The sequence below is a fragment of the Centruroides vittatus genome, unplaced genomic scaffold, assembly GCF_030686945.1.
Source record: "Centruroides vittatus isolate TY-2023 unplaced genomic scaffold, ASM3068694v2 contig_575, whole genome shotgun sequence".
NCBI lineage: Eukaryota > Metazoa > Arthropoda > Arachnida > Scorpiones > Buthidae > Centruroides > Centruroides vittatus.
Window position 1 is genome coordinate 842083 of NW_027122344.1, and position 13279 is coordinate 855361.

At 28.6% G+C, this 13279-nt stretch overlaps 1 protein-coding gene across 1 annotated transcript in view; it reads right to left on the reverse strand.

Moving 5' to 3' along the window:
- The window catches only part of LOC136979051 (bromodomain adjacent to zinc finger domain protein 2B-like), a 280166-nt gene that overhangs the window by 45028 nt on the left and 221859 nt on the right, over window positions 1-13279 (reverse strand). Inside the window, 2 exon segments of the mRNA XM_067274949.1 lie at window positions 5743-5802; window positions 10194-10461. Coding sequence (XP_067131050.1) covers window positions 5743-5802; window positions 10194-10461 — 328 coding nt within the window.

The window sequence follows — 13279 nt, forward strand, 5'->3', positions numbered from 1 at the left end:
TCTGGACAGAAGTCGCTTATGAGTTGAAAGTGTGTACAAAGATTCTTTCTGCCCGCGGTCGCTGCCATGTAGGACATAGCCTAACAAGAGGGCAATGTCAGTGGGAGGACTCCATACCTTGGACTCCTTTCCATACACATTTGCTGCATATTCAAGCAACACAATGTTCTCCTGTCCCTATCTCCACTACCGAATTTGCACAGACTCATCTGCAATGATCAGGACAAATTCTCCACCTTTGAGAAATTGGGGGAGTCTATGTAACCCATTGGAGAATCCCGTAACAGGGATGAATACGAGGTACATTGGGGCCACAACAAGAATGCTCACTAGCTGCCTAGCTGAGCACCAGGAGGATGTGGTAAAAGGAAAGTGCACCACAGAGCAGGCAAAAAAAGCTGCTTGAACAGAACTACAACCCATTATGGGTCCAAACAACAATTCTCAGATGCTGTAGCGATTGGAAACTTGTCTTTATATGGGAGTCTCTCCTCACAACAACTTGAGAATAGAACCATGCAACACTTCCTGCCCAACATATGGGTCGCCCTATACAAACAGTTAAGCAGTAATTTACATTGGCTGTATCACTGTTAACGTGGACCTGCATCCACGCATGTACTGCATCACATCACATGCATAACATCAAACATATTCGAAATTTGTAACTTGCTCGTAATGGTTTTAATTCTAAAATTTTTAGCTTAAATAATACACATTCCATTCTTGTTAAAACATTTGTGTTCGATTTTAATTTTTAAATATATTTTAATTAAAATTTTTATTTGCCTGATGATGACGAAAATAGATTTGTTGAAAGCACTATCAATATAAAATTATTAATAATGCCATACACATTGAATTTTCAATCCTGCTATTTAATATTTAACACAAGGATCCAGCTGTATTATATTATAAGACCTATGTACTATACATGTTAGTTTTCTCTACACTTTAACTAAAGCCAATATTCTAAGTTTCATTCTTGCTTCATCCATCTGTTTTTAAGTAATGTCAGTTTTATCTGGTTGTAACTTGGAAAGAGTATACTTTGCACAAATAAAGTTCAAAATTAATAGATTGTTGCTTTAACCAAAAGACTTGAATAAAGTTAGCATTAGTGAATTAAGCCTAGCTTTATCCAATTCGTGGGCTTTAGCCATCACACACACACAAACACACATAGAATATATACATTCAATATAATATAATATAGTAGCCCCATGTTATATTGCACATGCTGGAAGATAAATCAAATGAATGATGTATCAGATGGAGCAATATAACTGATGTATCTATCCATTATTGGATAAAGCACTTTTTTGGACAAAAAAGGAGGGATGACACATCTGAATGAGCATTATAATGAGGGGATACTGTATTACACATATAGTATGATCCAAAAATTACAGGCTTAAACTAGTGATAATTTAGTACTGTATGATGATACAATTATTATCCTCACTTCCCACAGATACTTTTCAATTGTAATTCTATCCTCTACACAATCAGTCAAATGAAAAAATGTTTACGATAAAATGGTTTTTCACAATATCAACATGTTTTAATTCCAACCATTACTTCTATATGCAGTCATTTGAAAAACATCAGAATGTGTTCAGAAATTCCCAACTAGTGCCAAATAAGTCTACTATTCAATGTCACAAAATATTTTTGTAAAAGTGGAAATACTAGTGACAAATGTTGTTCTGGTCATTCTTCTGTTCTAATTTATGATAGTTTAAGAGATAAAAGTATGTTTAATCTCCAAGAAAATCATTAAGAAAACTTTCCTATAAAACTGAAATAGCCCATAAATACAAAATGCTACAACTCAACTCAAATTGCAAGCATACTGAGTTCAAGTCTGTCATGAAATTGAAGATATTGATAAACAAAAAAATGTGTTGTATTAATGGTTCTGAGTATGTGTATGAAACAGTATACATTCCTAGGATGATGCTTTTTCAATAAGGCATGATTCCATTTAAGTATCTAAGTAAATTCACAAAATTTCAGCTCATGGAGCAGTGAAAATACTCACTTGTTTCATGAAGTGTCATGTTTCCAGAAAATTGGCATATATACATAGATTGCAGTAAATGTTCTCTGACATTTTAACTGCAGAAAAATACTAATAGATCATAATGCAGTTTATTGTTTGTTGAATACAAGATGCTGTTTAAAACAAGACAGTGCTACCTTGCATAATGCAAATTCAACAATGACAACATTTAAACTATTCTTAGATGACAACATAATATCTAACAATTTGTGGCCACTGAAATCCTAACATTATTTAAACTTATTAAATGAATATGCAAGAAAAAGTTATAAGAATGGTTAAACAAAAAACAGTAAAAACAATTATAGAAAAGTAAAGAAATATCACAGAAAATTTATTAAGTTTATATGCATACCAAAAATTTATGAACATATAAAATTGTTAATACGAGAAAATATAGATTTAATACCAGAAAATCTAATGAAGAAATATTTGAATTATAGGAATAGAAAATATATAACAAATGAAGAATTGGTTTATTCATTTAAATGTAATTACAGTAGAGAACTGAAAATCGGAATCAATTGGGGACTGGGGTTGTTCAGATTAGTGATTTGTTCCGATTACCGATTATGTACGAATAAATATATTAACCTGTCCGATGTTCAAATTTTTCTCCATTGCGTGTCGCTTCGTGTTGAATTTTTCTCTGTTGCATGTTGCTTCGTGTTGAATTTTCGTCGATTTTAAGCCTAACGAAAATTTTTATAATAATAATCGAGGCTATCGTATCGTTAAAATTATTTCTGCATTTTGTACAAACAAAATAAATATATTGAAGAATATAAAAACACGAAAATTATACTTTAGAAGTAAATTTAGTATCAAAAACGTTCGATTCAGCACGACACAGTCCGACTGAAAATCGTTCAGATTACCGGCAATTCTGATTACCGGGATTCTGATTAATAAGTCTCTACTGTATTTAAATAATTTAACATATGTAGAAGAAAGAAAGTTGGGAATAAGAATTAAAGTACATATAAGATCAGTTCAGAAAAATTATGCAAATACAGTAGCACATTATTGAAATGAGAAAGGATGTGAAATAATGAAATAATCAGTTAAAATATTAAAGAAAAAAGAAAACATATTTACATCTGTGTTCATAAAGTTGTCTTTTAAACAAAGTAAGAATAAAATCAATAATGATAGTGGAAAAACACGACAACAGAAGAATAAGAGAAGAAAGCAGCCAACTTTGTTACAAGAGTGAAAAAAAAACAAAGGAAAGAGAAGATGGGAAAAATAAGTGAGTAAGAAATTATATATATACAATAGAGCATCGATTATCCGAATCAAATGGGGACTGGGGTTGTTCAGAAAATTGATTTTTCAGATAACCTATAATGTATGAAAAAAATACATTATTAATATAGTATATTAGTATTTCCCAATAATAGTATATTAATATGTCCCATGTTGAAATTTTTCTCCAATGCATGTTGCTTTGCATTGAATTTTCGTCGATGTTACGCCTAACGAAAATTTTTATAATAATAATTGTTGCTATTGTATCATTAAAAATTATTTCTTTATTTTGTACAAACAAGATAAATATATTGAAAAATATAAAAACAAAAAAAATTATACTTTAGAAGTTAATCTAGTATCAAAAATGCTCAATTCAGTACGACTGGAATGCTGTCAGTTAACCGATGCTCTACTGCAGTGTTTCCCAAAGTGTGGTACGCGTACCCCCAGGGGTACGGGAAGAGTCTATGGGGGTACATGCTGCACCGTGCTTCGGCTGTTCCTGGTCAACAAGCAGTTTACTTTTTTCGATTACAAACATAGAAAAATAATAAAAAACTTCGTTACTTCTTAGCGGTTTCGCCGGGTGCTGTGATTCTGTGTATTCCTCCACCCTATGGCCAAGACAACAGTGTCACACAAAAACCTCCAGTATCTACACATTGAATTGTTACAATGTGTGCGTGTGTATTTTTAGCTTTTGTGCAATTTTTCTAACAGGAAAGGTTTGTTATGTGCTTTAGTATTAATAAAAAGCTAAAAATGCCAAATAAACCAATTTTTCTGTAGCTAGTTACTACAACTAACAATTCTTAGCAGAGACTTACTTTGACAGTGCTTCTAGAAAGACGAAAATGAAACCTAAAGTCCATATCGCTATATCTAGGAACAATATTTTCCACATAGTCTTCTATTTTGGCTTTTTTGATTTTTCATTTGCAGCAGCATATAGAAATGGAATATCCTCGTTATCTTTGGTTTTTGATTTAAAGTATATGCAATTTTTTTGACAAGGGGTACTCAGCATTAAGAAAATTATACAAAGGGTACACAGATGTCAAAAGTTTGGGAAACACTGCTGTACTGTATACATATAAATTATAATTAACTAATTGAAGGAAAAATTTTTCACCAGGCTAAAGGTGAAAATTACAGAAAAACAATGTCTATTTAGTATTTTATCATACAGCAATTGAAAAAACTTAATAAGACATGCATAAGTCAGGAATACATTATTTAAAGTATTTTGTATATGTAATTACAATTTAATAATTAAATATAAATTTTAATTTTTCTAGCATAATCAAAATTTAGTTTATATTTCAGAAATATAACTGAAACAACCTGCTGATGAGAGAGAAAAAGGTTTGAACAACACTCCTAAATTATTTTATTTAAAATTATAAAGTTGAAGCAAATTTTATATGTAAATTGTTCCCAAGTTTTTAAAGATTTATCATAGCGCATGAGAGTGATCTATAGTAAAGCTCATGTGTAATGTTGAAGTGCTAACTTTAATCCTTAATATTTGCACAACCAATGAATCAATTTGGATAAAATTTAAAATAGGTAATGTCCATGATTAGATGTCTGCAATATCTTAAATTTTGAATAAATTTGTTGGATCATTTGGACTTGCACAATTAGCACTTTGTCACCTAGATTTACAAGAGAGAATAGCAGCATCAAACTACTGAACAATCTATAAGGAGTCTGCATATGTTTAATAGCTCATTTGAGAGCTGACTATCTCCTGTTTGCCCTTATGAAAGTTTTATTTAAAAACAGAGTATTTATAGCAATGTCACCATGATAATAAATCGAAAAAACAAGCATCACCACAGAAAAAGGCTTCAAGCTTTACTTTGTGCTTTAAAGTTGTAATATTACTCAAAGGTGCTCTAATGTTCAGAAAAATTATTGTAGGTGCAAAGACCTTAAGGCACAAAGTAATGCTTGAAGTCTTTTTCTGTGACAATGCTTCATTCAAAATTTCCCAAAGTTGTAATCTGTATAATGTGCACTTTATTCACATGTTGAGTCTTACTGTCAAATCTGCTCCCAGTATTCTTACGCCACAACTTTCAAAAGTTTCTTTTATTTAGATGTTTTTGCTGGGCTATACTTTTAAAGCTAGTAACAAAACATTAAAGTATCCATATCAAATATTTTCCAAAAACTTTTAGAAAATAATTCAAAACTTGATAACACTTGAATACAGGTTATGAAGAAAATGATGGTATTTTTGAAAGTTATGTTTTTGTATTTAATCAATTGTTTTAATGAAAACAGGCCTACTGATTGTCCTTTCACCCTGTCAACTGTGCAATTTTTGGATCATCCTATGTAATTAATTACATTTATGAATCTCATAATTTTGACTTTTTCAAAAAATTGATTTATTCTAAAAAATTCAGTCTTACTTTATTTAGTTTTTCAATCTTCCTAGATAATTCATCATTTGTTAAGGCAGTACATTCAATCTTTAAAAAAAAAAAAAGAAAATTATTATTATTAATATTGATAATAAATTATGAGGTGCATTCAAGTTGTAAGGTCTCCTATTTTTTTTTCTAGAGAAAAGGAACAAGTAGAAACATGCGTTTTTTTTTTTTTTAAAGAAGCGGACACCATTTGTGGTCTCATAACAGAGAGGGTAGCACTGCATGGCACATGGAACTCTAGCAGCAGCAGTTCAAGTGAGAGGCATTTTTGATACTTAAAATGGCAATGTTTTCATTACAAGAACAATACCTAATCATTCGTTTTCTGTACTTGTGTGAAGTGACACCCACCGAAATTCATTGTCAGTTGAGTGACACATGCAATGATGGTGTCATGGATGTGAAAAATGTGCATTTGTGGGTACGACAGCTCAAAGAAGGGCAAACATCGTGTGACAACAAACCGAAACATCCATGCTTGCGCAGAAGCAGTCGGTCTGACAACATGATGTATATGTGGAGCAAGTTGCTTCACATGCGAAATCAAGTTGTCATCATGAATTGCTTCCAGCATTGCGAGAAAAACAGCCAGAAAAGGCTGCATATGTGCTCTTCCATCAAGACAATGTTCCAGCTCATTGGGTGATGTTGACACAGGAGTTTCTTCATGAAAACAACTTTGAAGTGGTTTGTCATGCTCCCTACTCACTCAACCTTGCTCCTAGCGATTTTTGGCTTTTTCCAACAATGAAGGACACTTTCCACAGTTGCACATTTTCCAGTCATGCTGCTCTAGCATCAGTGATTTTCTAGTGTCAAAACAGACCCCTAAAGAAGCATTCATAGTGGGCATAATGTCATGGCATCGATGTTGTGAAAAATGTGTGTCTGCAGGGAGATTATGTTGAGAAGTGACAAAAGTTTCAATATTGTTTGTGCAAGTATTTTGTCAGAAAAAAAAAGGGGGGGGGAGATCTTAGAACTTGAATGCATCACATATTATTATTAAGGGTGCATCCCATAAATATAGGTCCAGTATGAAATTTTTTTTTAAAGTAGCAAATTTTGTAAATAATATGCATATTTTTGCCATTAGAGAAACTGAGAAACTTACTTACCTAATTGAAAATGGCAGCATAATTTTAAACTGATTAATTAACATCAATTAATAGTTTGTGTGATTTTTGAACGACAGGACTTGCCAAGGGACTTACAGATATAGAAAAGAGCTAATTATGGCCTGGAAGACATCAAACAAATTGCAACAAAACTTGAAAAAATCTCATTACTTAATTAATAATTTTATATGTCTAGGAGATGCTTACAGTATAAAAATGCTCCAAAGAATAGCCTTCAAAAGTAATCCCACAAATAAAATTAGATGTTTTAAAAAAAAACTGGCAATAATTCATCATCAATACATCAAATTTCTATAAGACCTGATAATGCAATATCCAAATCAACAGTTTCCAGAATTACAAAAGTAATTCTGGCCAATTTCTTTAGTCAAAGAAAACCCATCTCTGCCTTAACAAAAACACACAAGCAGAAGAGATTAAAAATGGGCCAAAGAAATGATGTATTGGAAAGAAAAAAAAGAGAATTATATGGATTGATGAAAAAAGTTTACTTTGGATGGCCTAGGTGAATTGTTGGCACAGTTTAAGATGAGAAGAACAGATATATTCAAAACATCAACAAGATGGCAGTTTTGTGATATGGGCATGTGATCATACAGGGAGGAATGAATGTAAATGGCTATCAAGAGATGCTGGAGAAATATCTCTTACCATTTGCAAAGAAAATAGAAGACCCAAGATGGATCTACCAATAGGTCAATGCCTCAATACACAATGCTAAGTCCACTTATGAATGGTTTTTGAATAATGGAGTGCTGATTTTGGACTCCCTACCCTTACAGTCCTGATCTCAACCCCATTGAGAACCTATGGAAAATGCTTGCTATAGCTGTGTAGGCAGGAGGCAAGCAGTACTACACAGAATAGGAACTGAATCATGCAATAGTAGCTAAAGGGAAAGAAACTAAAGAAAAACACTTGCAAATTTTAATGAAATCAATGTCTAATCATGTATTTAATTTAATTTTGGTTCAAGGATGCCACATTGGACATTAAGAAATTTTTTATTCATGTTTTATTACTGTTCTTTCAAAGTGGACCTATATATATGGACACTAAAAAATCAAAAAATTTACTGTATAAATTATTTATTCAATTTAAATAATAAAATATTTTTTAAATTTAATTGTTATGTAATAAGTATTTTTAATTAGTTACTACTTCATTTCCTTAAATAGTTTTTTAAAAGCCTAATTTTACTAGGTGGACCTATACTTATGGGACACACCTTATTAGAAATTATTACTATTAATATTGGTAATAAATTTAATTATAAAGAATTATTGTTAACAATACAATAATAATTATAAAGCATAAATGTAATAGGCAAAGAGCATAATTATGGCTTATCATTGCAAAACATTTACAAGATATTTGAAAATATTTTTCCTTTTTAAAAAACTAAAAATATTTTTACAAATAATTTATCAATTTAATCTTCTCATAGGGGTATTCTTTAACTTTAGCACTTGAAAACTAAGGATATGCCTCTAAACATAAATCATAAAATGTTAATTTACATTTTCAATTCACATGTACAAAAAATAAAAGGTCATCCTGTGTCTTGCATATTGCACTATATTGCAATCAAAATGGTGTGCAATCCAAAAATGGAAATTTAAATTTGTAAATTTCATGAGCTATTTTTCTTATATTAATCAAACATTCATTCAAATAATTTTAATCTTTTAGTAAATAAAGCAAGTCAAATATTTATATTTGTTATTACTGCAACAAACAGAGATTCTTTTAATTTTTAATATTTGTTTCATGTTAAAATATAATAAATTCAACACACATTACTTTTTTAATTACTGGTTTAATAAGATGGTCAATTTTTATCAAATTGTTTTTAGTTCATAAAACTTGCTTGAAATGATCTTCTCCATTTGAATTCAACAATACACCAATTTAGTTGTTTTCTTGATGTTCCAAGTTTTATATAGGCCTTTTCATCTATTTGTCCATATACTAAAATCAAACCTACAGTACATTTGTTTTGTTACATCCACATTTAAAAAAATTTTTTACTCTAAATATAACTTCATTTTAATACTGTTTTTGCAAAAGCTTTCAAAATATACTATACCATATTCTTATATACTAAGGAAAATTACAAACAAAATTTTGTAATGTTATCTAATCAATTATTATTGAATTTATTTCTATATATACAATTATTTACAAATGTTTGAAGATGATTGGGTTAACCTAGTTCTCCTCATTACTGGTCTAAAATAGTATACTTTTGTTTATAGCCCTGTACAAAGAATGAGATATGAGTAAATGCTCTAATTAAGTTATTAACTAATTATAGATTTACTGAAGTTAATAGTAATATTTCCTGAGATTCATATTGTTTATATGCATTCTATCGACTTCATTACTAAATTTGTAAATCAGACATTTTATTATTCAAAAGTCTTCATTTACTGGTTTACCATGGGTCATCAACATATGACCTGCAAGCCAAATACAGCCCCAAAGCGTACTTATCCAGCCTGCATAGCTTCTCCTCATTGACATGTTTTATCATTAACATTTCAATTAGTTCAAAGCAGAAACTTTTAAGTCAACTAGAATTAATAAACCTTATTGTAAATGATTTTTATAGAAAACTATTTAAAAAAGGAACTCAACTTTTACAAATCTTGTCAGAAGAAAATTTTAAGTCTTAAGAAGTGTGAATGGGAAATATTTTATATTTCTTTTTTCTACATACCATTGTAAGTAAATCTTTCAATACTGAAATATATGAATTCAAACTACTTAAAGGAGATTTTAATATTGGGTGCCACAAAATTTATTCTAATTTTGATGAAATTCTTTCAAAAAAAAATCAGCTACAAATTTCACAATGATTCAGGTCCACTGTAACTCAGAAATAAAAAAAGTCTTAATTTTTGAAGTCTTTTAAGACTTCAAAAAGTCTTAAAAGACTTTTAAAAGTCTTATATCTTTTATATCTTTCATACCTGGCCCCAGATTTATTGTTTATAACTCACATGGCCTTCTCAAAAATAGGGTGGAAACCTCTGGTTTAAATCATAAAAATTAATATATAATTTCAAAATTGTCAAAACACAAGTACATACTTTTTCTAAATTAAAAAATGTAAAACTTAAAACATTCTGTTATAGGTTAAACTGATTTATTTTGGAGGGAAAAATTTAAAGTATATATAAAACTAAAATATGTAATTATTCTATAAAAAAACTTTTTATTTCTTAATAAAAATATATTTAAATATTCAAAATTAATAATTATTTCAATCAACAAAGCAATGCATACTTCTCCATCAGATATATGACCAATATCTTGAGTATCATCAGTGTCATTTCCACTTTCATTACCACCAATATCATTCTCTTCTATTTCAGTATCTTTTGCTTTTTTACTTCTGTTTGATTTGGTTTTATTTTTTGATATATTTGATGTATTTTTACATTTAGTATTGGATGCAGATTTTTGTGTTGTAATTTCTTCAGCTTTAGTATCTTCTGCAACACACTGTTTAATGTAAGTAGTATGGACTCTCTTCTGCTGAATACATTTTAATCTAAAAAAAAATTTTAGTTTATTTATTCTTTAAAAAGGCATTCTAAAACAATACAATCTAACCTTAAAATAAAATTTAAAATTTCTTATTCTTTAATAAATCTTAAAGAAATATCAAAACAGAAATGGAAAAGTATGATTTAAAAAAAATAAAATATGACAGAAAAATAATTTATATATTAGCTTAGAAAACATGAAATTTTATGATTGCAACTTATTCATATTTTCCACTAAAGCAATCTTTTTTTAAAAAAATTAAAATAGAGTATTTTTTACCAATCATATAAATAGTTTTCTTTTAATAAACATACTACAGTAGACTCTTGATAACTCAAACTTCCTAAACTTGAAATTCTAACTCAAATTCTATTTTTGTCCCAACTCAACTCCTATACGGTCAGTGTATTGTGCATTCGATAAATCACAAGTTGTTTTGAGATTTCATTTCTCTAACTCAAAATTTAAGATCCAAAGACTTCATTTCATGTCTAATTTTATGGTTTTACAAAGTTGAAGATTGATATTGCTTAGAAATATGTTTCTGACCGCAAAACAGAAAATTCAATAATGTTTCACAGCACAAGTAACAGTCTTATTCTTAAACACAAATTGAATAATCAAATCTTAGCACTTTAAAATTGTTATTTTTTAAACTTTTAGATGTTGCAAATTTAAAAATATAATTATTTCAAAATGTAACAAATAAATCCATAATTAAGTTATTGGGCAATCAATGTTATGAGTTTGTCTACATCTGTCTTCTTATTTAAAACAAAACATTTATAATGTATAAATTTCACTGTAAAGTTTCGACAGCGTGTTCACATTTTCATCACTAGTAGTGACCAGTTTAATCAATATACTGACCATATTCATTTCAAAGCAAATAGAAATGACAGATAAGACAAAATTCAAACATTTTGTCAATAGCAAAAAAAATATCTATCATATAGAGCAGCGTTTCTCAAAGTGGGCAATAATGCCCCCTTGTGGGCAGTGAGTAAATCTAGGGGAGCGCTGGAGGCAGGGTACTGAACGATGACCAAAGGCAAAAGTTAAGGTCACCGACAGCTGTTCCATTTCCTCTGTTAAATGGATAAGAGAAAACATTGCGTTTAATGGTTTCCAGATGTTGAGAACAATGTACGGTAAGGGCACAAAGTGTGAGATTCATAGAAAAGTTTTCCTAAGAATATTTCCAATCCTTTCTCACACAAGAGAAAATGAGTTAGGGGGCGTTGGGTATAACTTTATGAAACAAAGAGGGTGGTGGATCGAAAAAGGTTGAGAATCATTGATATAGAGCATGGAAGAAAGAAAAAAGAAATAACAATTGTAAAAAAATTTTAATGATATAACTTGTGTCATTAAAATTTTGGAGTTATATTAAAAAAAATAGTTTAGAAAGTAAACTTCTTACTTTAAATACTTGCAATTTAATTAATTTTTTTTTAATATAGTGAAAAAATATTTTAAAATATTGCTTTTGTTAACATTTCAACAAAAACAGAATTTATGATTACCTTATTTTAAAATGCTTTTAACCATTTTTATATTTATTATACCAAATTTTTAAGTTTAATTTTAACAAAATTATTGTCCTCAATGATGGATTTTTATTTAATTTTTCTTAACATTAAAAGTGAACTTTATCATCAAACTAAACTAAGTTCAAATTATTATATACACCACTCAAATGTAAAAGCTATCTGATAAACATAAAATATAGACTTCTAAAACTGTTTGTGCTGTGAATAAATTTTGACTTCTAAAATATCAAAGCAATTTTGTGCGTTTAAACAATTTAAACAAGGATTCACCACACATTATAAATTATAGTTTACCATACTAACATAGATTTAGTTATTTCACTACGTTATAAAGACAAATAATTCGTATTTTATATTTATTTAATAAATATTAATAACTTCATATTATATAACTATTTTTAAAAACTATAATTCTATAACATATATTTCAAAATTCATTTATTATTACATTACATATTCATAAAAAGTGTTTTGATATAGTACTCTTTTCTAAAAAAAAGTAGTTTAAATCAATATGAATAGACTATAAACTGCATAAATCTTATTGATGTTTGTAAGATTTTGATATTTGGAAAATTATATTTATACGACAGTAATGTATGTGATCTTAGTTTATGCAATTTTGAAACATGCAGTCTTAAAATACAAGTAATCCTAAGAAATAATTATTACATGTATGAAAATTAAAAACTTTATAAGATTAGTATATTCTACATAGATTTATTCATTAATATGTAAAAAAAAATATATTCTGTTTTATAATTTGAATTTAAAAAATTTTTCTCCACCATTAAGAAACAAAGATTTACTTTTTCAAAAATAAAACCTGTATATATGGTATATGATATCAAGTTTTGTTTAAGATTTTAATAAATTAACAAATTTATTTTTGTTAATTTATTAAAATCTTTACATATTTAATAATAACTAAATAAGAATATTTAAAGATTTCTCTTTAAAAAATCTTTAAATGTTCTTATTTAGTTCATATACGTATATTTTGATAAAGAATATCTACTGAAAACTGAAATATAAGTAAAAAAGTAACCAACTTAATTTAAACCAGAAAGTTAGAAAAAATGTTTTTGATCATTTTTAGTAACCATTAAACAGATAGTAAAAGTACACTAATCTTCTTTTAATAGATCACAAGAAAGTTGAAAAATTAGATACACTACACAAAAATTGGTGATTAAAATGCCAGAAGAAAATTCTATACTAGTATTTTGATACTACTTTTTAATAATACTAGTGTTAATACCAATAATA